This window comes from Cygnus atratus, chromosome 1 (genome assembly GCF_013377495.2).
Source record: "Cygnus atratus isolate AKBS03 ecotype Queensland, Australia chromosome 1, CAtr_DNAZoo_HiC_assembly, whole genome shotgun sequence".
In the NCBI taxonomy this organism is placed as follows: domain Eukaryota; kingdom Metazoa; phylum Chordata; class Aves; order Anseriformes; family Anatidae; genus Cygnus; species Cygnus atratus.
The window spans coordinates 68,961,361-68,988,292 of record NC_066362.1 but is presented as its reverse complement, the minus strand read 5'-3'; the positions used below and the strand labels follow the sequence as shown (position 1 = coordinate 68,988,292).

At 37.7% G+C, this 26,932-nt stretch overlaps 1 protein-coding gene and 1 long non-coding RNA gene across 6 annotated transcripts in view; one reads left to right on the top strand and one right to left on the bottom strand.

The window, feature by feature from the left end:
• Positions 1-171: 171 nt before the first annotated feature.
• LOC118250101 (uncharacterized) lies at positions 172-26,132 on the top strand. Its single transcript, XR_004779301.1, has 4 exons — positions 172-299; positions 2,412-2,469; positions 16,588-16,826; positions 25,851-26,132. It is a non-coding gene; the product is annotated as an uncharacterized LOC118250101 (long non-coding RNA).
• The window catches only part of PLEKHA5 (pleckstrin homology domain containing A5), a 168,207-nt gene continuing 158,038 nt past the window's right edge, over positions 16,764-26,932 (bottom strand). For 2 of the 5 annotated variants that reach the window (XM_035550794.1, XM_035550796.2), the window contains 4 exons: positions 24,434-24,595; positions 22,971-23,098; positions 21,976-22,121; positions 19,431-20,746 (listed from right to left, as the gene is read on the bottom strand). In XM_035550794.1, coding sequence (XP_035406687.1) covers positions 20,469-20,746; positions 21,976-22,121; positions 22,971-23,098; positions 24,434-24,595 — 714 coding nt within the window. In that variant the 3' untranslated portion in view covers positions 19,431-20,468. Of the gene's footprint in view, positions 17,630-19,430; positions 20,747-21,105; positions 21,113-21,975; positions 22,122-22,970; positions 23,099-24,433; positions 24,596-26,932 lie in introns of those variants that run through there. The other 3 variants (XM_050710483.1, XM_035550795.2, XM_050710471.1) reach the window with 3 other exon arrangements.

Here is a 26,932-nt window from a genome sequence, read left to right as displayed (position 1 = left end):
GAGGCGGCGGGAGGGAGGGAAGGAGCGAGGCGCCGCGCTGTCGGGACGTGGGGTGACAGCAGGGGGGGACGGGGCCTTCGGCTGGGCCGTGGCATCGTCCCGGGGAATCGTCAAAAGGCGAGCCTGGCCGAGACACAAAGGAGGCAGAAAAAGGGATTTTCAGCGGCGCTGGCAAAAAGGAGCGAGAAGGTCCCGCTGCGCAGCCGGGAGAGAGCGGGGAGGGTGAGCCAGGCGCCGCCTTAAGCCTCCATTTGCTGCGAGGAAGCGTTTGGCTCCGGGGCAAAGCGGCATGGCCGAAGGTGAATGCAGAACATAAATTACTTCGTTTAAGTGGAAGTAAACCCAAAGAGTTTAACGTGCTAAAAGCTGGGGGCGGGGGGGGGGCTTGGTTTTGTCTCATAAACCCGAGGTGGAGGTTGTTAACTTGGTTGAGTTGGGAATTGTGCCCTCTGAAGGAAAAAATAGCTACGTACGTGTAGAAGTGATAGATGAACAGAATGATTGCCAATCCTATACAGGACTATCAAAAAAAAAAAAGGTGAAAAATGAAGACATTTTAATATAAATATAAAATGGGATAAAGTTCGCTAAAGGTAGGTCACGCCAGGCATTGCTTCTTTCCAAGTGTCTTGTCTGCATAGACATCAAGAGAGGATTTGTTAAATTGTCACGTGGAAGCGATTAGCAAAAGTTTATGGGATGGGGATTTTCAGTGAAACAGGAAGGTGGGTAGAAGCTGAGCACAGAGATGAAGTTAGGTAATTCGACATTTTTGGAGGGATGACGAAAATAATTGAAAGCAGAAAACAGTATTCTGCATGGATTTAAAATATCACATATAGATTTGTCAATTTTTAACCAATTCTTACAGAGTTTGCTACATTTAAGAAAAAAATCACAAAGTGGTTGTAGTTTCATTTAAAAACAAATGACAAAACAGAACCACAACTCATTCCAGAAAAACATTGTTCATTCTGCGTAATAGGAAGAATATCACTGATTCAAGTTATAGCAGGCATACCTGGCATATCCACAGAGATTTTAGATTCAAGGAAGAGTTAACCACATAGGATTAAAATCTGGAAAGGGTGCTCCTAAAACGTGCATTAGCTTAATTGGGGATGGCTCCTAGCCCATCAACATATGTAGCTGATAGCAACATCAGCAACACAAAGTGTAGCAATACGAGAATATAATGCCACAGTGGTGAAACTGAAAGTGGTGGACTACAGCGCTGGAGCAAAGGGACACGATATTGAATTAATCTTTCAAAAGCAAACGAATAACATCTTTAACCTGCAGAAAAGCATACACAAATTTATGAAACCAACAACAGTAAAAAAGTCATGCTAGCTTTCCAGATTTTTTCTAGAAACAAGCCTCAGCTAGAAAAGTGGAATTGGTAAGAATGTTTTTAACAAAATAAAACAAACTGCAATGCTGTTTCATCTGTGTAGTATATGTATCACTGTTCTAACCCTATCAAAATAGTCACCAAACAAAACCCTGAGCTTCTACATCCTCTTTGCCTCTCAGTACCCCCCCCCCAAAAAAAAAAAAAAAGTGCTCTATACTTCCTTCTTTGCTTGTAAAGGTGTGGCACTCCTGTGGGTGTTACTGTCACTAATCTCATCAAACAAAAAGCGAGGTTTAAAAAACAAATGAAACCCTTTGATTCAGTCAGCAGATAGCAGTAACTGAAGTCATTTCTATGCCATTGACCCCTGCTGGAGTTCTCTGAGTGCTAGCCGTAGCGAGGAACAGAATTGGAGAGGTATCAGGTCATGAGAACCCAAAAAGATAAAATAGAGCTAGGTAAAAGGCAGCTTTCACAACTTGAGAATATGAGCAAAAAGGGAAGGAGGAAAAATGTATCTCAAAGAACTCCGTGTACCTTAAGATACATTGTCCAGCTCCATCTCACCGTGTGCTCACAAGCCTGTCACCGTATGCTTTTTTTTATGAGGTCATGTGTGCACGCACAGCTCCTTGTGTTCCTGTACCAAAAGCTGACAGGGTGATTCAGACCGCCCACTTTCCACTTCCCTAAGTAGAGCAGTAGAGACGCCAGCTCATTAGGTAATTTGTGTATTCAAAGAGGGTCAGGGAATGAAACCTTGGGACACAAATGAATAGGAAGGATGGTACGAACCTGCCTAATGGAAATCACTTAGCATTTAAGCAAGAGATCAGTACTGAAAAGGTCAGTCATCAAAGACTCTGATGATCTTTGGTGCCCTGCTCTCAGTTTTTCAAAACCACAAAATTCTGCGTCCAGGCTTGGTCCTCGAGCACTATAATAAAGTCTTAATCAAGCACGGGGAGGAGTGATGACTTAAGTCTCTTGTTAGTGAGATTCCTCTGTAACAATTTATCCAGCTTAGTAAAGGCAAATCTCCCTTTTCTCCAAGGTTTTTGACTTTTTCATACACTGGCTTGACTTGAAAGAAGAGGTCAGTCTGAGAACAGGTGAGTCTAGAACTTGAAAAAGTGTCAAAATTAATTGTGTTTGAATAGTCTGATAAAAGATCAAAGCAGGAGATGTCCTGTTAGGAAATCCTTTAGAAAAATTAACTTATATGTCCAGTTACACTTCAAGTGTGAATGTTATTCTGTCATTCATGCAAAGGGCTTCTGGTATGCTCAGTCTAACTTGGTATGATCATTACAACAGGGACAGTACTTTGAAGCTGAGATAGTTCTGCTGAGAAATAATAATCTGTGGTACTTGGAAGTACCTATAAACAAGGTACAACAGAAAAAAAAATCAGTAGGCTAGCAAAACTTTGTTCATGGTCAAAGAGTTGAAGTAGAATCATTCTCCACTAGTACAAGAAAAAACAGCCTACACAAACCTCTGGAAGAGACTCATATTGCTTTGCAGACACAGCAGAGCAGGCAGAAGAAATGAAGAGTGTACTTTTTATTCTCTTACCTCAGGATCACATGAGTGCAGGGAATTCACACTGACATCAGAATCAATAATGAGCACACTCCAAAGTAGTTTCTTCTTTTCTTGAGTCACAACAATTCTGCCATTCTTTTTAAAGGACAGTTAGATGAGATCATCATCAGATTTGGTCCACATAGTGTAGGTTTTTTGAGCTTTTTTTCCTAATGTTGATCAGCATCATAATACTATGATATGGGATGCAAGAAAAGCAAACCACTTCAAAATAGTGAGAAAGGTCTTTAAGGAGAGGGAAAAAAATTACCATAGGCCCAAGATACAAGAAAAATTATATGCACCTGTTAAGATGCCACGGGAAATTCTGTAGAAGAAGGCATTTGGTCACTGAGCTCTCTTCTGCTCCTGCCTCCACATGCGTGTCTTAAACACTGCAGGAAATTCCTGCTGCGTGCACCTCATGACTCATCTTGCTCACAATATTCTGCCTGCTCAGCAGCTTCTGGAAACTGCACTCTTCCCTTCTTTCTGCCCCACCCTGCTTCATACAAATTCAAGGTCTGGAGGAAGAGGCTGCAACCTACCACTGCTTCAAATAAGCATCCAGCCCTCATTTCTCACCCTTCCCTTCAGACCAAGCTGAAACTGCCTCATTCTGCAATCCTGACCCCACCCTCTCCTGCAGCACCCAGTTAATTCTCCCTTTAAACTCAGCTTCCGCACTCTTTTCTTTTTAAAGCCGCCTTTAATCTTTCCCCATATTGTTTGCTTGAAACCATGGACATGACCATAGGAAAATTCAAGCCCTGTTTAGGTTGGTTCAGTCTAAGGAAGGCAGCCAGAAATGCATGTTGGGCCGGAGGCCCTCTTTTGTTCCTAGTGGGCTGTGAACCCTCTCTGGGGACGTACACTGGTGTTGCACAACATTTTTTGGCAACTGAATATCTAGAATTCGGATTCTAGGTATTGCTAGGGTCCCTCTTCCCTCTCTTCCCTGCCCCTGTTTCGTTGCAGCTGTCGTGGTGACACACTGCCCCTTCTGTTCTGCCAGCACAGCTGCCTGTGAAATTCATGCCATGAGCTAGACCAAGGAACTGAGTTTAGTGGTAATAGAAGGAAAAAAAAAAAAAAAAAAAGTCATTCTGTGGATGTTGAGTCAGGAAACTTCAGGAAACTCCAGACAGCTCAGTTGAATGAAACTGTGTACATTAAAATAAGGCTACACAAAGAACCAACAGTTTGTTCAGGGATGGAATGTATCCAAACGCACATTTTAACTTTAAGTATATTTGCATTTGTATTATTGTAACAACTTGCAAGATCAGAGCATCTGTGTGTTAAGCTGTGTATAAGCACAAACTGTAAGAGGAAGCCCAAGTTCTATAGGTATGCTGATACAATTGAAAGGAATCAAATATTTTACAAATTAATAAAACTTCTTTAAAATACATGCTAACTGACATTAAATTTGCTGTCACATGATACTGAAAGAAAACAAGAAGCAAAACCAGAAAGCAGGAATATTTCTTATAACTGAAAGATTTTAAAACTTTGGGTTCAAGGAATTAGAAGGCCTCATAATATGGTTCATTTATGTCTGTTACAGCTTGTTGCAAAAACTGAAACATAAGCACAGCATTTCAATAGATTCTATTTGGGTAAGGTAAACTCATAGTTAGAATTGAGAACCAGCTCAGAATTTGCTTTAAAAGGAAGAGTAACTTGCAATACTTCTATACTGGTATACCTAACTGAGTATTAATCCTGTCACCCTGTCTCTAAATTTTTGTGAGTTCCAGGGACTTGCTTAAGTATTTGCTCAAAATGTACTTTGCTTTCCTTTGAAACTATTCAGAAAGTTTTCCACATTGCAAAATTTACATAGTTAATAAAATACATCATAGAAGAGATTAAATATATATATATGCAATACTCTAACAGAAAATAGAGATTATTTTTTTTGTCATGACTATTGTCAATATTTTTGCATTATGTTCAAATAATGTTTGTATAAATTATCAGAGACATTTTTTTATCCTCCCAAAGTACCCTATACCTCCTTGTGTACATTTTTTACTTGATGTTTTTTTCTTTTTCAATAAAAGGCAGCCAAAATTCTTGCATCTCAGAAGAATCACCATTCTTAAAGGCTGCAATGTAGATTAGTTTTAACCAGAGATAATTAACATATTTGCTTCCAGATTAAAGAGTCTTTACATGCTGTTAATTTGGGGAATGCATGTTTTCTACATTCTTATGCAAAACAGAGCTGGGTTCCAGCATTAAATGAAGGTGTACACCCAACCACAAATACAGGGTTGCCACCACTATGTCCATTTATTTTCTGTAGGTCGGTTACTACAGATCATTACAGCAAAAGCAGGGGTAGGTTGTTGCAACAGAGGGGATGATTCTGCCCAAGCACGCTGGCCAGTAAATAACAGCATTTTTTTTTTCTTCTAAAAATGTAGATGTGATGTCAAGAGCGAGCCTTTCTTTGCACACATGGAGATTGTTTTCAAAACCAGAAAAATAATCAAGATCTTGCATATTGCAAAACCGGTGTGTAACCATTACAACCAAACAGAAATGAATAATGAATTGAATGCTAATTAAATACAAATCACAGCTTGGAAGGATTACAAATATACAGCAGCTTTTCCATGTTCTTCTAGGATTACTTTAAACTACCATTCTTCAGTTTGTGGTCTTATCTACAATACATGTTTTTCATAGACCAATCTTATTTTTTTTTACATTCATAATTTACAAAATTTAAATGAAAATTCCGTTGCAGAAATCTAGTTATAGTGTTTTTCCTCTTTTTTTTTTTTCTTCTTTTATTTTCTTGAAAGAATCTCATGATTCTTCAAGACCAAACTCTTATGAACACGTGTCCTTCTGACCACAGTTCTGGGCTTCCCAGAACACACTGCAGTGGGCCAGGCGAGGGGCTCTGGAGATGCTTAAGGGACTGGAGCATCTGTCAGATGAGGAGAGGCTGAGAGAGCTGGGACTTTTCAGCCCAAGAAGTGAAGGCTGAGGGGGATCTTATCAAGATGTATAAATACCTGATGAGGAAAGTAAAGAAGACAGAGCCAGACTCTTCTCAGTGGTGATGGGCAAGAGGCAATGGCACAAACTGAAATACAGAAAATTGTATTCAAACATAAGAAAAAACTTCTCTCACTGCGAGTGTTGTCAAGCACAGAAGAGATTGCCCAGAGGGGTTTTGGAGTCTCCCTTCCTGAAGATAGCCAAAACACTTCTGGACATGGTCTTGGGCAACCTGTTCTAGCTGATACTGCTTTGAGCAGGGCGTTTGGACTGGATGATCCCTAGAGGTGATTTCCTGCCTCAACTATTCTGTGATTCTCTATAAGTGAGATACTATCCCAAAGTTACACAAAGACCCAGCCATCATCAAATCTGCAAAACCAGTAAATATTTTTCTGTGTTCCCAGACATAACCATATATCCTGGCTTTGTCCCATGTCCCCATGGGGTTGAAAACCATGTTCACAGCAGTCATCCCTTGCACTGGGATTTCTGAAGAGCAGAAGGGAGGCCCAGTTAGCAGCTATAGAGGCTGAACCTCAGTTCATGACAGAAACCAAGTAGTGACACCCTGCAGGTAGGGTTAGATGCAGCCCGAGAGACTAATAAGTGAATTCAGAATTCCCGTGACAGCACGTATAACAAATTTAGGGTCCTGCTAAATTCTGTGAGATTAAAAGTAACCAGCAACTGAGAATACATATGTTTCATGATTGCCAGATCTTGGCACGCTAGAGAGTTAAGGCGGAGCAGTTATCCTTAAGAGGGGCATTTATCACAAAGGCTGGTCAGCCTCAGGCAAGATGCTGCCATGGATCAGGGTGTCAAACTCTAGATTTCCCAAAGCCTTAACAGCTGGACTAGTCCTCTCCCCCCTGCTCTGCTAATGTTACAAGAAAAAATAAAGTCATGGAATGTTTGTCAAACAGCTGGAGACAGACAACATTAGTGTATATAAATAGAAGCTATTATTTGGTAGGCTTGAGCATGAGCAATCGAGTACCTGAATTTCAGAAAAGTTCAGATCTACATCCAAAAACTAGCTTTTCCATTACTACAGTATTCACTGAACAGCAGACATCATGCTCAAAGTCATTGAAACTAATGTAACAATTACAATATAATTTTATTGTTATTTGCTACCAAGGACAATTATTTATTATAGCTAGTGTATTTCTCTTCTGAGCTATCAGGGTTATGCTTCCAATTCATAACTCTTCAAACCTCTCCTGTAAGATCAATGATCTCTCTGTCATGTTCATGGAAAATTAGCCAAGTCCACAGAAGTACAGTGTCCCTTCCTACTCTCAATCAAACAAATCTCAGAGAGGGAGATTGATGAGAACAACCTACTTTTCCGTGCGTGGCATTCACTGCATGTGAAAAGGGGTTTCAGCAGGCCCGAGAAAGTAGCTGTTGTCATGACAGCACTGGGAAGCCCAGGGATTGAAAAGACCTTCATCAGCTCACTACAGCGATTCTGTGCCAAAGGAACCGCATTGCCTGTCTGCAATACTGACAACAGAGCCAGGGGAGTGCCTGCTTGTCAAATACCCCTGGTTTGACTTTGCAAACTTCCCCACTCTTGCCTTTTGAAGCTGGAAAATACTTGCAATCTATTAAAAACTGGAATTCTCCTGCACACCTCTTCCCCTTCAGTACCCATGCCCCTTCTCTTGAATTAACCTCTCTTGTTTAACAGGGCAGCACCTAGCCTTCCTGTATTCCCTGTTGCCCCTCCCTGGCAACAAAAATGCCTTGGAGACAGCAGCAGTAACCTGCAGAAAACCTATCCAAGGACCAGCACATTCTGCGGTCCAAGGCCGTCAGTGTAACAACTGTCACTCCTGTTACCTCAGGTGTTACAGGCCAGTGTGCCTTACACTGTGATGTTTGCACGGCAGCCTTGGGGAAAGAGTCTGAGAGGATTTCTGTGGCACTGTCAGCTGCTTGGGGTCATACTCTGACAACAGTGGGATCCTATCTGGTCAATTCTGGCAATTCCATTGCACGTAAATGAAATGTCTCATGCTGCTGTTAGGAACCCTGCTGGGTAATTGCCACAGGCACCAATTTTTGGGGACCTGTGAGACTATTCCATTCACAGTGAACCTTTTATTTTACCAGTGACTGAAAATGATTGCTGCATGGCTGAGGTCCTCATGATGTAGACAGGAAAGGACAAAGTAAAGCTTTTTTGACTCTGCACAGGTTGATTGAGTTCCAATACTGTTTATTTGAAGCACTAGGAAATATAAACATGAACATTTGGAAACTTGCATTATGCCCATGCTGATTATCACTAAAGGAACAGAAATTTAGCTTTGACACCTCCCATCTTGGAACTAGCACCCTAATTTAAATATCAGAGATGTGTGCTCTCAGATGAACCCTACAAGCCATGTCTAAAATCCGGCCTCCCTGGGACTGATTGCAAAATTCCCATTGACCTCAATTGGGCCAGAATGTCAAAAAGCCCAAGAACTGGGGAACTGAGGAGTTTTGAGAAACACATAGCAAATCCTGATATTGTTGGCCTATGGTGAATGGCTGCGAGCAGGTGGGGACTCAATATGTATCACAGGGGAGACCCTAAGTTGTACCGTGACCCTCCTGTAATTCAGAATTTAAATAGTTCAGCGGGTCCCTCTCTCAGGAAGCTTGGAACATGCTGCAGAATCAGGAGACCTAAAGCCTAAATTAGCTTAATGCCCCAATGACCTGCCCTGCAGATGTGCTACGTGTCTTCTAATAGGCAAAGCAGCGATTCCCTCTCCTGAAGTCTGTTCCAAGCTCAGTTACTCACAGACTCACCAAAGCAGTAGATTATATAGGACTCCACAAACCATTTTATTATTTTGTACTGCAGCAATTTAAGCATGGTTAGGATGGACAAAACAGACTCTTTTTCACAGGATTTCTCTGAGCTCTAGCAGTCTGTCTCTGAAGCCTTCCACTGAAAGCTGTTGTGATACGTATACTTATACATGGAGTGCCTGCTACAAGTTTTTAATCACATAATGCTTGATGCTATTGAATCTTTAAAAAAATATTGTTTCAGAGATGAACGTTCATTGTGTGCTTAATAATTTTTGCCTATTGACACATTCAAATTGTATTCAAGAAGCAAATACCCTCCAGCACTACTTTTCCTAGGCAGTTCAGTGCCTCCAAACAACCTACTATACTACTTAAGATAAGATACAGAAATGTGGCACTATAAATTCTTAGCAATCTGCTTCTTGCTTGGAGTATCAGGACAAATGCCATTGGTTTTGCTTTACATTACATTTAACTAGATAATTTATCAGAACCATTATCTTCAGACTTGAATTTCTAGATGGGTTTGGCAATGCTAAGTACTTGTTTCATCTTGGTGAAAAGTAGATTCAGTTATTTAAAGCCTGGAGAACACATGAGTCATTTTTTTACTATAACACACTTCAGAGCAAGGTGAAAAAGATCTAATTTTAAATGTAGTGCATCTTACGACAATTCATGTCTACAGACATGTCTTTCACATAAAACTGGGAATGACAAGTTGAGAAAACTATTTGATTTAGGTTGTGCTAGTGTGTGAGAGGCACAATAAAGAGGCATATATTCTATAATAAGTGTAACTCAGGCACTGAAAGGTGTTACAGTATCAGCTCTGTAGAGAGCCATGACCTACTTCTGCCTTGTTTCTTCCAAGGAAAATCCTTTTGTCCCCACTTCAAGTCACGGTTTCTCTGCTCCTTGCTACTTTGAGCCCCCACTTCCTGATCTTACACAAATGTTCCTCAGCCATATTCACTTTCCAATTTCTCTCACAGCCCCAAGTTGCATGTAAAGAGGCAGCAAAGCAGCCAGTTTAAAATGGGACTTTACAGAGGAACCCCCCCACACAATTTATTTTCATGTGGTTTCATGTGGATTCAGTGCCAGACCAACAGCCACAAAACACTCATCTTTCAATTTTGTTATATTTGCACGTCTTGGAGATCTTTTTCATACTAATACAGTCAGATCTGGAGAGTTTCTTTTATTGCTCTGGGTGATCTCAGTCCATCACCTGCACTCGACTGCAGTAACTTGCTTTGGCATATTGCATGCACATTCCATTACATACAACTTATTATTATCAACTTATGCTCTGTAGTGTAATATATATGTAAATCTAAACAACACAGTTTATATCATGCTTAACAAACTATGATAAAATAAATATTGGTTTAAAAGGTATGCATATATTAAAACATGAAATATTTGAGTTACTCCCCTCCTCCCTTACCTAATTATAGTATTAATGAGCAACACGCTGAATTTTGACTGAGATGCAGTAACCACAAGAGGTTGGGCTCTTGCACAAAAGATCTCCTGTCATAATGTCTGCAGTATGTGTATATTTAACTTTTAATCATACAAGCTGTCCACCTGAAACCAAGGGGCCGCTCCCCTTAGGGCTCAGGTCTGCTGTATGAACACGAACTCTGTTGCCTTGATTGTACGAGACTCCAGATTCAGACGAGAACATATTTTCTGTTTTGCAGTAGTTCTGTAGTTCCAGTTTAATATGACTGTCCACTTCTTAATGGTTGCTGTGTATGATAAAACAGCAATACCGTAACATTTAAAAGCCACTTCATCTTATGGTTGGTAAAGCAACCCTATTTTATAGGGCAAAAGAAAAGGCTCTGAGATGTGGCTACAGCCCTGCAGAGAAACCTGTTTATGCAGAGTCACATTGGGAACTTCTTTCATGTAGTTTAAAATATCAAGCCCTTAATATTTGAAAATACACAATAAACATACAACACTGGATCATTGAGTATGGAGGTTAATAAAAATACAGCCTGGCATTACCATTAAAAAGGCTCTAATTTTTTCTTCACAGGTAATTAGTTCACACAATGAAACAATCTCCTTTCTTATCCTGGAAACACATGCATAAAACAGCTCAGATAACATCATTTACATACGGGCTGCCGTGTACACATGTTAATGTCTGGCAGTGAAAAGTTCAGACAAGTTTGTAATCCCAGATTTCCTGTGCGTGCTCCGCACCCAGATTCCCAGAAAGGATCCAAAAGGGATGGGGACACCCAATGTCACCAGGGTGGCAGGTCCGCTGCTCTCTGTGCTGTGTCTGGACAGCTTGCAAGTCACCCAGTTTCCCAGCACACAAGACTCGTGACAGTTCTGGACGTTTTAGCATCAGAGCTCTTTTCAGCACATGTTGGTATTCGTGTGTCGCAGTTTCTTTTGTCACTCATTTCTGCTTGTGGCAATCTTTCTAAGCCTATTGAGCACCCTCCACTGCCTTTGTTGGGGTTACTATATTGCTTACTATTGGAACCAATCTGCATTCCCATTTAAAGTGCTATCATGTCACCCATCACCAATCATTTGCTTTCATCCCTTAAAACTTCCATACAATGGCAACCACGCCATGAGGACAAAAGCTGGAGCAGAGAGGGAAAAGAGGCAAGCAACAGCAGCAGCAGCTGGGCTAAGCTTGTCCTGCGGGGTCCTTCCAGGTGTGCCCTCCACCTCAGGCTGACGGTGGGCATTGATCTCCTGCCCCTGCTTCCCCTGGCGGCACAGCTTCGCTCCCCATCACAGGTACTGGATATGAGCTCACGGTGACCACTTCAGTGTCAAAGCCAGCAGGTAGTCATACCAATTTTATGGCACAAGCCAGTGATGCTGTCCCTACTGAAAACTGCAAGAAAAAGGGAAGACGGTGTGGGAGGAAAAAGAGGGAAAGTCTCTTATTGCAGTAATAGTGATTGTTAGCGACACTTTTCTAAGCAAAAACCCAGCTTGCTGGGCACCTTTAAAACCAACAGCATATACCCCTACTCTTGTTGGAGGTGGCCATCTGATTAACTGACTAGAAAGTCAGTTTGCTGCAAAAAAGTCGTTATCCCCCGATACGCCAAAAGTTCCAAATTATATATACGAGTATAATTTTCCCAATGTTGTAATTTGAATATTAACCAATTCCTCTTCTCTAACACTGTGCACTAAATGGTTGAGAGGCTGATTCTCTATTAACTTCTATCTTGTAAATAACGATCAGTATCTCATATGTAACCCAGACATTTTGTCTTTATTACAACACTTACTGTTTGCAGCATAATGCACTAGAAACAATAGTTACAAAATAATAGTGTTGATACAGGCTAAGCAGACATTTTTTTTATTATTTTTTTAAAGGTGCTTTTAGATCAAACAGTTCCAGGTTTCCAATCAATTTCCTAGCTCAAGAAATGACAACTTTAGCTAGTCCCCACTAATACACAAGTTTGCTTTAGTGCAGTACCAGTGCCTGTATGTGTAAAGTCTCTGGGACAGCCTCCAGGCAAGAAATCAAACATGAAATATCAAAAGTCACAAACACCAGAAAAAGTTAATTGGAAAGTTCAGGTTTGTTTTTTTTTCTCCTTCCCATCTATATATGACCATTACAGCACTTAAAATGAGAAAATACAATAGCCACTAATGGCTCTTTCTAAAACAGGTAGATAAGCATGAAAATATTAAAAAACAATAATTTATCTTTAAAGCTAAAACATCTGAAACAGCCTCCTTTTTCTTGCTGACTTAGGATTTTACCAAGAATGAAGTTGCACAATACACAGGGCAGTCGACTACACATGGAATAACTGTCAAGAATGAACAGAAATTCGTATTGTGACAAGGTGACTTATGAGCTGAGAGTTGCTGAATTTTACATTTATTTTTTTGCAATCACTTTGAAATGTACTTCCGTCAACTAATGACAGTTTTTTTCTAGTAAATATATTTGTACCTACTAACTATTTGATTTCTAGCAATGGTACTAGTACTTTGAAAAAATCTTTTCTAAACAGGATCTATTGCCTGAAAACGGGATATTCATATGCAAGTTACTTGGAAGTACTGGATTCCTCACATGATAATGTTTTGAGTCTTCAAGATACTAACCATCTGAACTTTTTAGCAATTTCAAGCAAGAAACTGGTGAGCTGGATTCAGTTGTCCCTATGTTTCTGTAGGGACAGCTGTTGTATGGATAAGGCATTTTTTCTGTACAAGAAAAGCAGATTTTACACACTGGGCTGAAGGAGTACATTTAAAACTGCAGAACAGAATTCTGCAATCAATTCCCTGCAGTTCATGAAAACCACCAGATGAAAGATGAGGAACAGGTATTTTTTGGAAGTTTTCAGCAACCAAATCTCTAGGTCAGAGATAAATTTTGCTTCTTCTACATAAAAAGTTAAACCTGCAGGGTCTGTATTTTTTTTTTCCTTTTTAAACTACACCGATTTCACCTTCAAAAGAGGAAGAGGGTGTTTCCATTTTTAGTCTGAAATTCTTTGAAGTATTCCTGTTCCATAGAACAGGGATCTGGATAGAATTTGACAAAAAATTAATTCCTTATTTTAGGTTCGGTTTCAGCAATAAAGAAGTTAATGAGATCACATCTGTTTTTGTCCTGTTATACTCTATAGCAGTCCACTGGAAACAGCACCATTTGCCTATAGCTTTTTCTTTTATCTTGAACAGAGACTAACCCAGTCTAAACACTGTTTTTAAACACATCCATAGCAAGACTGCACATGAACCAATTAGCAACCATTGTGATGTTACCTACCCATAGCTACAATTAAGAGTTGCAGTTTCACAACAGCAGCTAGTGTCTAAGGCAGACCTTTAAAATGTTTTCTTTGGCATAGGGCAGAATGGAGAAACATCTCCAAAAACTACCAAAATCTTAACTCCACAAGTAAAATTTGAATATTGATACATCTGGAACAGCTGGGTAACAAGTTGTGCGTGTCGACTTCAGAAAGCAGCTGCTTTTAGCCTTCATTTTGGGCCAGATATTTGCTTTCAGCCACCAGTATATTCTATTTTATTTCGTAGCAGCTTCTTCAGTGTTCCCATATGGACAAGCTAAGCAGCTCCAAGGATATAACTGCAAGTATATATAGTGCTTTTTAGAAGAAATAGAGGCCAGATGTTGCTTTTTTATCTTCATGTGCGTGCATCCCTTAAGAAAGTTAAATTGTTTCACATATAGTATTAAAGCCAGGTATAGGCAATTTGCTCATAGGCCATTTAAATGTCAACTTTCTAAAAGACGGAAAATAACATTTTAACCTACAATTCAAACTGAAATAAAATGAGACTACCCTACAATAACTTCATAAAATAAATACAGCAGAATCCAGGATCACAGGGACAAAAGAAAAGGCATGGTGACCCATTTCTGAGATCTGAATGAGCACTATTTATGTTTTTATTAGAAAAGAAAGAAGTTACCTTATTGTTACAATACAGTTACAAGTTTGATGTAAAAGCTATCCAGCACCACCACTGATTAAAGACCTTTCACTCTGCTGCTTTACACCCCCAGGATATAACCTAACCCATCCATCCAAACACTAGAGAATTTAGTACATCTGTTACTACCACTGTAATCAATCCATTAACATCTCTCACGTATGTACTCCTGGTTACTACACCTCATGTATCCAACAGGGTGGGTAGTAATTCCTTCTCAGACTGTCCAAGAAAAGTAACTTAGATAAAAAGCAAACTGGTTTTAATTTCCCTGATTTTCTGAAAATAGGACATTATTGTATTAATGTTATGACAGATATTTGTAAGAAAATATTAACCAATTACTCTCCCCCCCAATAATATTTATGAGCTCTTTCTCTGTGAGACAGTCCACAACATACAAAAACTGCCAAGACACCAACTACAACTTTTTGAGTAATGTCACTTTATTAAGGGACTGAAAAGAATCACATTCTCTAGTAGTCTTGGAACAATGCAAACGGTGAACAAAAGACAAAAATAGATGTAATTGGTTCCGAAAAGCATGAACATCTGTAGAGAATGTGTTGCATTATTCCTAAGGTCTCTTGCTTTTGAAAAAAAGCACATGTTCTTTATATACAAGTGTCAGTGCAATAGCCAATAAAGCAATCAGAAATATAAAAATATCCCAGATACAAACTTAAAATAAATGTTTGAAAGCTGACAATATCAGTATTCTGATATTTCTATATATCTGGAAGGAGTATGATCACTGGGATGAGTTATTCGGATGAGGCAAGAGACATTAGATGCTCTGTGATAACACAAAGCCATTAATCTTTTTCAGTGAGACAAAAATAGAGCACCCAATGAAGCTGCAAGTTTTTGCTGCAAGTGCCCACAGGAAGTGAAATTATGGTCTGTGAGCATTACTACATTCCTGCACCATTTACGTTTGCCATCTTTGCCAACAGTTGTACTAGCAAAAACTTGCAAATTCTCCCACCCTCCCCCAACTTCAGTATAAACTGTACATACTGTGCAGATATTCCAAACTGACAACTGCTTTAAACACAGACAAGATCTATAAATGTCCAAAAACCACTTAGTCATTCTTTCCTTTATTGGTTGCATTTTTTTTTTTTGGCAGCAAAGTCAGGAAGAGATTGCAAAGCTTGACAGCTGAACAGCTCTCTCTATAAGAAGGAGAGAACAGGGTGTGTAGTATTTGTTTTGCCCCAGGTGTTTCAGTGATGACACCGAACTTAAACCTCAGCTGGCTGAGCTATAAAAATCACATTCCTCTTGTTTGCTCTGCATTTTGGATGGAAGGATGCACTAATCTGGGCCTACTGTTCCAAAAAAGGAGGAAAGGCTATTTGGTCAAACTTTCAGCTAGATACTGTCTGCCTACATCATGATTCATCTTCTTTCTTTCAGCCACTTCTTTCACTATGACCCTCCAAGCTCTGCTGCTAAATTCTGCCTCCTAGTTCTTCACTTTTCAGAGGAAAAGGCAAAATGACAGGTAGACAGCACACTGTGTCCTTTGTGGCAAAGAACCCCAGGAAGAACTGACAGCAGAGCAGGGACTGGCAGAAGAGTACAATGAATACAACCTCCTTTTTAAGGTGGTAATGAGGATTTAATTTCAAACTGTGTGTCAATCTCAGGCACTCCTCTTTGGAAAACACTGAATTATATAGTCTCTAGTACATCAAGATTAACTCAAACAGGATATGATTTGTATGATAAAAAAAGCACAATGAGAGCTGGCAGTTGCATTCTTATGAAACTTTCCTTACCACTTATGGCACACACATGCATTGAAGCACACAGCAGTTGCTGGAATCTTTAAAAGATTTCTTAGCTTTACATCCTAGACTCAAAAGCTTTCCTTTTATATCTTCGCATTTTTCATCATTCTTTTCTAAACCTCTTGTCTCAGGCAAATTCAGACAGCTGTGCAAGATGGAAAACTGAAGCTAGCAACATCTGTAGTGTGATGACACTTGACAAATGATTTCAGGTTTTCTTTCGTTTTCTGGAAGATGCTTTGCAGATGTCAAAGCCTCAATGAATCATCATACATCTCTCCTTAACCCTACTGAATGTGGCATTCAACATTTCCAAATATTGAATTACTGCTCACCACACCCCAGCAAGACAGGCTATTACGTCTCAAGTAAACAGGCAGGAAATGGAGGCACACAGAATGACTAAGTGATTATTCCAACATCATGATACACGTCTGGGAGAGTCAGGAGCTGAACCTGTATTTCTTGCATCTCAGTCTCATGTTGTCTTTTTGTTGTGTGTTGCAGCCTTTTTCTTTCCCATAGAGGAAGACTGGAATCTCTTAAGAGTCTGTCACTGCTACTCTGGTTGACAGGTGATGCCGCCAATGAGATAAGAATCGTTGCATTCCCCACATCAAAAGGTGGAACACACTGTATGATATCTGTTTGCTGGAAGAAATACTAACCATAGAAGTCCTTAAGAACATCAACATTTATTTAATATGATATAAAAGAAATGAGATATGAACAATCGTATTTGAACAGTAAGTGGCTTCTTATACTTACATTGTATATGTGCTCATTGTATAGTATATACACAATGAACATAATTACATTTTTACACAAACTAAGCACTGGATTGAAAACCTGCTTATTGCTGTACACACCCTAACCCAAAGGAAAAGCCCAGTACCTCAAAATACCTACACTCCATTTTATTTAAGAAAAAGTAAGCACTAACATTAATGTATTTGTTGACAGAAGTGTGGCAGTAACTGCTGACTTTGCAACCTGACCAAGAAGTAATTACAGCAGAAACAGGACATATTTTACTAAGCAATAATAAAAATGGCACATTTTAAATATATCTATATGCATATATATATATAAAAATTTTACAAATAAAATATTAAAACAATAAATTGTAGCGTTTAAAAAGTGTAAAACAGGGTTTAGTGGTGATATGTAAATTAACTGTTATGCATCTAAAAGAAGCAAAAAAGTAAACTTATATGATCCGTAATTAAAAGAACATTAATTCTGGAAAACAAAGTTCTGACTGTAGGCTGCACATTGAAAAGAGCCTTTATTTTATGTGCACAGAAATCATAGCAGCAAGCTGGTATCAGGAGAACAATCTGAAGGTTGTTGAGTGTACATGTGGGCCATTTAAAGCTCTCTTGGAATAAACATTTTCCAGGAAGTGATAAAATGATGCTCTGTGGCCAAAAGCATCAGAACTATGAATTTCATAGATTTAAAATATACTGTACAATATCTTCTCACATTTCCATAGGTCAGGTCCATACATCTCAGGCATGAATTGTTTCAACAGAAGCCATTAGTGCTGGAAGACAGACATAGATTAAGTTACTCTATTTCAGCAACAACAGAATATTGTATAAAATAACTCCTGGGATTAAACACAGCATGGAATTTCTGACCTCATCCTAGCAGGAGTTATCAGTGATGTAGAACATCATGAAGTATTTTAGGTATAAGTTGTTTTCAACAGCAGTTTTCCTGATCATTCTCTGACATCAAGAAGCAGAAGTAAGCTTTTTTTTCAAATTTACGCAACTTTGTACGAAAAACCTATTCCGAGAGTTTTATCTTGTTTTACATAACTATCTCCAAACATTTTTCATATAAAACCAGTAATAGTAACTATGACCCTAACTGTTTTGACAAATGACAGGTATTATTTGAAAAGGGAAGAAACTTTATCTGCATGCTAAGCTGTAATGTCAGTGTAGCTGTGAAGTGCTCTGAAGTTCAAGTGCTCCACCCAGAGATTGCTTCATTTTGGTTACTGCTGAAATGACTTCTATAAATAGCTTTTAACAGTTTGTTAGTAGAAGTGTTTGAGCTTTAGATACAGGTGCTGCTTAAAATTTCATTATCCCTCCATTACTCAGCATAAATGTAATGCTTAAAAAGTAACAGTGGTACACACCCAGATTCTCTTCTGCAAACCAAGAGCCGTAACGAAGAAAGTAGCTTTGCATTAATGGGTTTTTCCTTAGTCTTAGGATATCCTATGCCACCAATTTCCTATGCCAAAATTCTCCTGGCATTGTGCCAAGAGTATCATTTTACTAATTGACCGTACAAGCTAAATATAGGTATTATTTCATTATTTTCTGAAATCTACCATACATTTTCCAGATGCTGCGTATGAACAGGACTGATCCCACAGCTCTAAATTTCTCTCCAGTGCATAGTATTTCTTGCATTTGAGAGACACCAAATTCTTGTACATTAAAAGACCTGTCTTTCAGCATTGCACAATACTGGAATGGCAGCCACAGAAGGCAAGGGGCAGTAAATACTGCAGGCAAGCAGACTATGCCCCTTACATCTTCTGTGTATACTAGGCCCAGCTCGTGGCTTGAATTTGTTTTGGAGCTCCTAGGAAACAACCAACAGAGGCATCAAGCGCACCAAAGAAATGGGGAATGCACATGCACATTGTTGAATAGTTTTTCCAACTCAATTCAAACACTAAACAGCCAAAAGGGCTATATTTTAATTTCTGAAATCCTTGCTTCATTATAGCTGTGCATATATAAGCAGAGCATTAGTTTTACAACTACCATCCCAGATGCTCTGTTTTGCCGTAAGCATAACAATACAATTATATTGTTGCAAAAAGTAATGTAGAATCATACTTAACATGGAAATGTTTATAGCTACAGTACTACCTGTGAGGTTACATCACACTGTGGGATGTCAAGGCTTAGGCATTTAATTACAAAGCAGATCACAATATGAGTGATTCGTTTTTGCTAATCTCACATTTAGCATAAATACTTAAAAATGAATTTGCTGATCTGATCACTGGAGCTGATGACAAAAGGTGAAAGCAACTTAATGCAACTGGTAAAAAAAGTTCTGGTGAAGTTACAGGTTGCTTCCCCTTTCAGGACAGGTGTGCTGTAACTACAGAAAGAATTCAGCAGTGCAATTTCAGTCACACTACTGACCTGAAACTAAGTTGACAGGGGAATATTTGTCCTAGTTAAAAATAATATGCATAAAAATGCATAAACATTTATACAGTAAAATTAAAAAAGCATTAACACAAATCAGTGTTTCCAGAAAAACTGAACAGTCCCACTTATTTCTTTTTTTTTTTTTTTAAATAGTTCCACAACAATGCTTTTGAATAAAAGTACAATAATCCAAACTAAATTTAATTATGACAGACTGCATCCAGTAGGAATAAAGGAACACTGGTGAATGCAGTCTTTCCATGCAAAACAAGAAGAAAATGAGAATATCCCCCCCCCTTTTTTTTTAAAGAATATTAATAGTTTCCTGCACGTAGTTCATGTAAATAAGGTGTTTATGATGATCAATAAGTCTAATTTTGCTAAGATGAAAGCTTGGCAATACAGGTTGGGGCAGTAAATAAGAAAATGTATTTTTAGATCTCCCCATGGTAAGTGACTTGAAAAGTCTCAAATTTAAAGTTTTCTTAAGTTGCATTAGCTATGGCATTTAACGTTATCATTGAAACAAAGCTGATTCTTTTACTAGAAAGCTTACTTAAACAGTTACTTCCTGACAACAAAAAAATGTTGATTGATTTAAATGCTGGCAAAGTGCTGAAGTGTCTACACTGGTATCATATTAGTTTGTTTAAACATCCATATAAACAAATATGCTTCCTTATATTTCCACTTCAATTTATTGAGTGGGTAACACTATAGGTAGGAACATGTAAATCTAGCCAAACTCATGCTTTGTAACTTCCTAGAAAACACCTAAGATGAAGGGCGAGAAGCTGTGTAGAGCTATCCCTGTAGAAAGAAAAAAACCATACAGTTTTGTAATTGTTACATTTTCATCCACCCTCAATTTTTCCCCTTCCTGTTTGTTATATTTCATTCATCCATGCATTAAGCCATAAACTCATTGGACTATTAGACCACTCCCTCTGATGCATCACTAAGAGATCCGGCTCTAGTTGCCCGTTACCCAGACTGAAGCATCAAGATTCATTTGCACCTGAGCAGTGATGTTCACAGCGTAACTGAGTATCTGTTTTTTAATAGCCTAGGTCTCTCATGTAATACAAGTTCTATTATTTGCCAGTTGTGGAGAATGTGCTTGATAAGCCAGTTTGTCCCTTCTTTTGTATTTGAATATAGTATACATTACTTGCAAGCAAGTCAGTACATTTATTTCTTTTGTTTTCTGGTAAATTTATATTCAACATTATAGACACCTTTGTGTGTCTCTTGCCAAGTATCGTCTTTATTGTCTACAGATGTTCTCAGAAGGATAACGACAATATAAACACTCAGAAAACAAATATTAGAGAAATGGCAGGAGGGGTGGGGAAAAAGACGTACTTCTCTGTAACTATACACACATGAAATGTGATCCTTCTGTGAGCTGTGGTTGTGTAGATGGAGCTGGTGACAATGACGATTCTGGTGAAGAAGGCAAACTTTCACTGCGAGTCATACAGCAAGATAAATAAGAAAACAAGTTACAGAAGGCAAAAGCTAGCTGGCCTGAAATCATGATTTCAAGCCATAATAAATATAAGATTGAAAATCGTAATTTAAAACCATAATACATATAAACAGAACCAAATGAAAGTTACACAAGTTAAGACTTCAGATCTGATCAGCACAATGAGCACAACTTCAGGGGAGAAGACAGCTGTTCTCAACAAAGATCATTTCTTTCAAGAAAGAAAACATCTCAGGAAAGACTCAGGCCTTTACAAGTCTAAAAGAACATCGCAGGAACAAACAACAGACACATGAATGCTGATGTGTTATGTTACAAAGAGGAAAAAATATGTACAATTTAACTACTTGGGACACTTCCAGACCCACTTTTATATCCCAGCACAGATTAACTAAGCATTTGTTATTCTGCCTGGCACTATACAGTGCATTGTTAAATGGTTCTGGTTTTGATTATCAAGTCACAGAAAGGATTGCTGGCTGCACTGCAAAGGTCCAGGTCACCTTTTATACCCATATATTGAACCATTTGCTTTACTTAACCATTCCCATCACCAAATATCTTAATAATGTTTTTAATTCTATCATCTTCCTCCTCTCCTACCTGCTCCCCACTCCTTTTTCTCTTTGCAAACAATTTCGCTTTACTCCAGCTTTTCATTCTAGCAAAATACACCACCAAGTGTTTTACCAGTCAGATAGTATCTCCTGTTTCTTCATCTGCTCTTTCTTCTGAAAACATGACCAAACTATCTTTTACTTGCTAATTGAAAATCTAGAGAGTATATTGGAAACTTTCAAAGATTCCTCAATCTGTGCAAACCTGAGGCCACCCCTGGCTAGGATGTAAAGGTAAATAGTCTACACATATCCAAGATTGAGGTGGTGTTCTACAAGGTGAACAGGGAGGGATTTGCTCCAACCAAATCCAATAATAATATGACTCAATTTCTGGCAATAGTCACTTAATTCCCTGAATTAAATGCAACTACAAAATCTACATTAAAACCTCAGAAAAATGGAATTTCTGTAGTTATCTAGTGGGAATCTACTTTTCCCTGTGTTATAAAAACATATGCGCGGCACCTAGACTAGCTCAGAACTTTTCAATTCACAAGGGTTTCAGAGCATCAAAAGACATGTAAAACTTGATTTCATTGTGATATGTACTGTATAAGTTGTGCTTTAGCCAAACTCTTTTCCATACCTGCTGTTGCCTGATTTCCTTTTGAAGACTGTGCTGCTAATTCAAATGGAGAAATAATCCCTCCTTTCTCTTGAACACTAACTACTTCACTTTCTTCTGAACTGGTTTTGGGTTTGTGGTTTGTAACTGTGGTTACGCTCTGCAAGCTGATTGAAAAAAAGCACAGCATTTAGAACTCACTTGAACTTAATTTTAGGTGTTAACCACTGATGAGTTAAAATTTAATTTTCTTCTGTTAACAGAAAAAAGTTGCAGTAGGCAAGTTTGTGTAATATAAATTAATTATGTATTTTCAAACACGTCTACCTTATAAAGTTAGACTTAAAAAAAAAACCACACCAGAAACTGAATTCCCTTCTTTTACATAGCCATACTGTTTCCCACTGCGTGATACCTATTTTGATGAAGCATGCTATGAGATAGTTATGATCTACCGTAAGAACCCACTTAGGGTCTGCAGTGTAACTGTAGAATCTGTACAGCTTAAAATAATGTTATGAATCATTAAAGAGTAATATTCAAAACTCAATATTTGTCTAGTTCTGCAATATTGCTAAACCGTGATGTAAAGGTTAAAGCAGGAGGTATAAACTAAAATGTTTAACCTGTTCATAAATATGATGTTTTCCTAAATGTCAGTAGTAAAAAGCTTATTACAGAAGCCCTGGCTGAAGCTTTCATAATAAACTGATAAAGCTTGAACTGATGTTACTGAACACATTTTGTAAGGTAAAGCACGATTATGAACATATTCTATAACTGGGACAATAGCTGAAAATAAGCATCTCCCCTCCCACCAACTCATCACCTCTTACTGAATCTTGGCAGGGAGTTAGGTTTCTCACTAGGTTTCTCTATAGGTAAACCACTCAAAAACACAAAAATATACCTTATAAGTATTTATGACAGTATTTCATTAGTTGCTTGGTATGTTCAACTAATAAATACAGTATCTAAGTTTAAAATAGCCCCTGAACATCTTGTTTTGTTTTTACCTTATATCACCATCATGTGTTTTATCCAATTTATTATTCTTTTCCTTTTCTGCTTTCTCTTCATCATTCATGTCTTTTGAGTCAGATACAACATGTGTATCTGATAAAATATCACCAGTTTTTGTCAGCTATAAAAAATTGAAATCATGAAACAAAAAGCTGTAACACACAGTGGTAGACAAGAAATACAGTATCAGGAAACAGTTTTATTAACAGACAAATTTTGCCATCATGTATACTTAGTAACTCAGAATTACATACCTTAAGATTTTTTTTTTTTTTTTTTTTTATCAATACCATTCAGGTTAATAGAGTTATCCTGAAACTTATACCAGAGCCAACAGGCAGGGCTTGCCTTAATAACTTTCAGAACTTATCTTAACTCTTCAGATTGCAGCCTGCCTAGATTTTGTATGCTATCCCTCTCTTCAGAATGCCAGAGGATTCCAGCAACTGGAGTACATTGCAGATGAGCTTCAATTAGATACCTGAGGTCTGATTAGATATAACCTGTATTAGTGTATTACATAATACTCCTTTAAGGGATGTGTGTACTTAACATGGAACAATAGACTCTCAAAAGAAAGTGTTCTTAAAGAACAGCAACAAATACTACGTATTTGATTTTTATCTGTCAGAAATGTTTAAAAATAGCTAAATATAAAATCGGAAAGCAAAAGGAAAAATAAGGGAAGAAAAATACAGATTGAAAAAGAAAAAATTATACACAAGGAGATTAAAAAAACATGACACTGCAAGGAGGACATAACTATGTGGAAATACTTCCTGTGATCTGTTCTTCACAGTCAGTTTGCTTTTGCTGAGTGTTCAGGGCACTTCACTACCAGAAACACCAAGGTAACTCAGTGCCAATTGAATCTGAAACTATTTCAAGACAGAAATCAATCTGATGACCAAACAGCATGAACTACAGTTACTGCCTAGTTCCATGTATAAATCGCTGTGTCAGCTTTGTTCTTCTTCCTATAAAGTATTTGGTGCACTAAAGCCAAGCAAACAAAAAAGTCAGATGTATTAAATGATCATCAAAAAATACACACACAATGATTATTAAAGATGTATCAGTAGTGGGTTTGTTTCCAAAGATGTAAAGACCATAATTTTGTCATTTTCCAGTCAATCAAGATAGTAACAGATAAAGTTAATTTGAAATTAAAAAAAGTTAATTTAAAATTCAATAAAATTAATTTGAAATTAAAGTTAATTTGAAGTTAAGATAAAATTTAGGAAGACTATATACAAAATAATTAAATTTCTAGGCTACAGACAGACCTGAAACAGTTTTGCACTACTCTATAGAACATTTGTTTATACAAAAGATAACTTAATCTTCCAAGCAAAGGAATTTTCTTTGATTTCCCACACTCTGAGGTCTGTGGTTAAAAATATTTTTCTACTGAAAGACAGGCTGATGAACAGTTCAATTAAGGACAGTTTAGTACCTCTTTAGTAAAACCTGAATTATGTTCTTGTTCTCCATCATGCTTTAGTTGTGCTGTTTCTTCTCCACGACTTCCATTATTTTGTTTCAAATTATCATCTTTACTGGTGTTCTCCAGTTCCTTTAGTATGTTACTAGATACAGTATCATCCTTTTTCCGATTCTGTGGAACAAAATTGATATATAAATGTGTATTCTTAAAAAGTTATTACCATTTCAGTTCTGAGTCTTGTGCTGTGCTAAAAAAAAAACTACTTAAACATCTGATCGCAAAACAGTCTTTTACATAACATTCCACTGCAAAAGACACCACAATGCAATAAGGACTTTTTTTTTTAACTTAGAATTTTCTAATTTTTATACTTCTTAAAGCAATCAACCTAACCATTTTTTCTCTTCAATACTATTTCACTTTTTTCCCACTCATAAAAATCTCCAGCATTTTTATCTTCTGAAACTCCATTCATATTTAGCTTAGTCACACACAGGTTTAGCAGTATTCTTATTTGCATTCATAGGCATTGATATTTTTAAAAAATACTTTTTCTGGTTGAAAAAAAAAGATGGATAAAAATATGCTCCCGGTGCAAAATTCACAGTGCGCTCGTATGCTCTTTCACCAACTGTCTTGGGTATCTTCCAAGCCTATGCTGTTAACTGATTTAACAGAGGACAATATAACATCTGATAATGGCAGGGTATGATCAAAAAACCATTCCAACCAGGATATTATTCCTAAAAAAAAAAAAAAAACAACACACCAACAAAAAAAACCACCAACAAACACACGCAAACATTGCACATAGAATACAGCATACATGTGAACATTATGTTGTCAGAATAGCATACCCAACATAACTGAAGTTCATACAAGTCAAATCAAACTAAGCACTAGGATGGAGAAAAAGAGGAGCCAGGAAAATAGTAAATCTTGTGGCTGAATTCCTGTCTGATTTAGCACATGCATGCTGTTAAGAGGAAATTCTATTTAAGTCAGTCCACAAATCAAGCTATGATTTCCTAAACAAAGTATGCACCCATATCATACACTTGCCCCAAACAATAACAATTTCTTAGCAACTTGCTTTAGTATTTTGGTAATGATTTAAAAATTACATAATAGACTGTTTATAAGATATGTTTTTCCTTTTATTCTTCAAAAAAATCCAGCTGAAAAAACTTCCAGCAGTTAAATGCCACTGTATCATTTTTCTGTTTAAAAATGAACAGGCACAAAAATTATACTTTTAAAAATAAGAACTATTACTACAGCATAATACCTCCTTTTGGGGCCTTCTGACAAATTCCCTTCTGGAAGGACAGAAGTTGTCATAGGAAAATGATTTTGTATCATGGACAAATAACCAAATACTCAATTCAGACATGCTCTCACTTATTGTCTAAATTTCTCTTCTCAGCTCATCCACACAGCACTGATTTTGCACAGAAGACTGAAGAACATGCTGAGATGAATAACATCCTTTTGAATTCTGCATAGCAGGTAGTGCTGCCACTGAGGATTTGACCACTTTCTCACCGTGCTTCCAGTGTGCTGGCAAACTGGGTATGACACATACGACTACAGTTTGCTGGAGGTATGGAGGTATGAAATGATAACTGAGGAAGGTGTTAAGGCTCAAACACATGTGAAAACTACTAAAAGAAACATCTGCAAAGCTTTGTTTTGAACTTCCTCTTCTTGAGAAAGGCAATGTTAATCATAAAAAAAATTTGGAGGAGCCACCTCCTTCCTATATGGCATTCCTGATGTCATCCCAAATACAGATGTTCTAATGTCAAGGGAAAACTTAAATTTTCAGTGTCTTCTGGGCATCCAGTATTATTGAATGAACTTTTGTATAGCTCTAATAACAATTTAGCATGCTCAGAGGAAAAAAAATGCTAAAATTTATTGTAAGTGACCTCTAAATGGTGCAATGCATTTAATGTCTAGGTGAGGCAGATGTTAAAATATGTACAAAACATAAAAGATGGTATTCACATGTAACTTAAAAAAAGACAGGGTACTCTGAGGAAAAAAGTATACCAGAAGATGAAAGAGGTAACTCCTTGAAGCTACTGAAAATGAGAACTAACTTCCTAACTCTACAGTTAAAAAGTAGTAGTAAAACCTACTACGCTGAATCTATTTTAATTTTGTTTTTGTCATGAGGTTTGTTGGGTTTTTTTGGTAACATCTCCCTCTCTCCCCACCCTTACGCATTTAATAAACTCAATGCTTTGCCTTAAACGTTTAAGAATGAGTGAAAAACAAAAGTGAGTTTTATTTTTATGTATTTAAGGGTTCAAAAACCACAGCTAGAGTGCACCATTATAAATATGGTAATGCGTAATAGCACAGTAGAGAGCTACCATTATAAATAAACATGCCTATCTAGAAATGTTTTATAAATCATTTTACTGATGTTTGAATATATTACATGACAGAGAATCTTCATAATTTACACATCAAATGAATCACAATCCTCCCTGATATTGC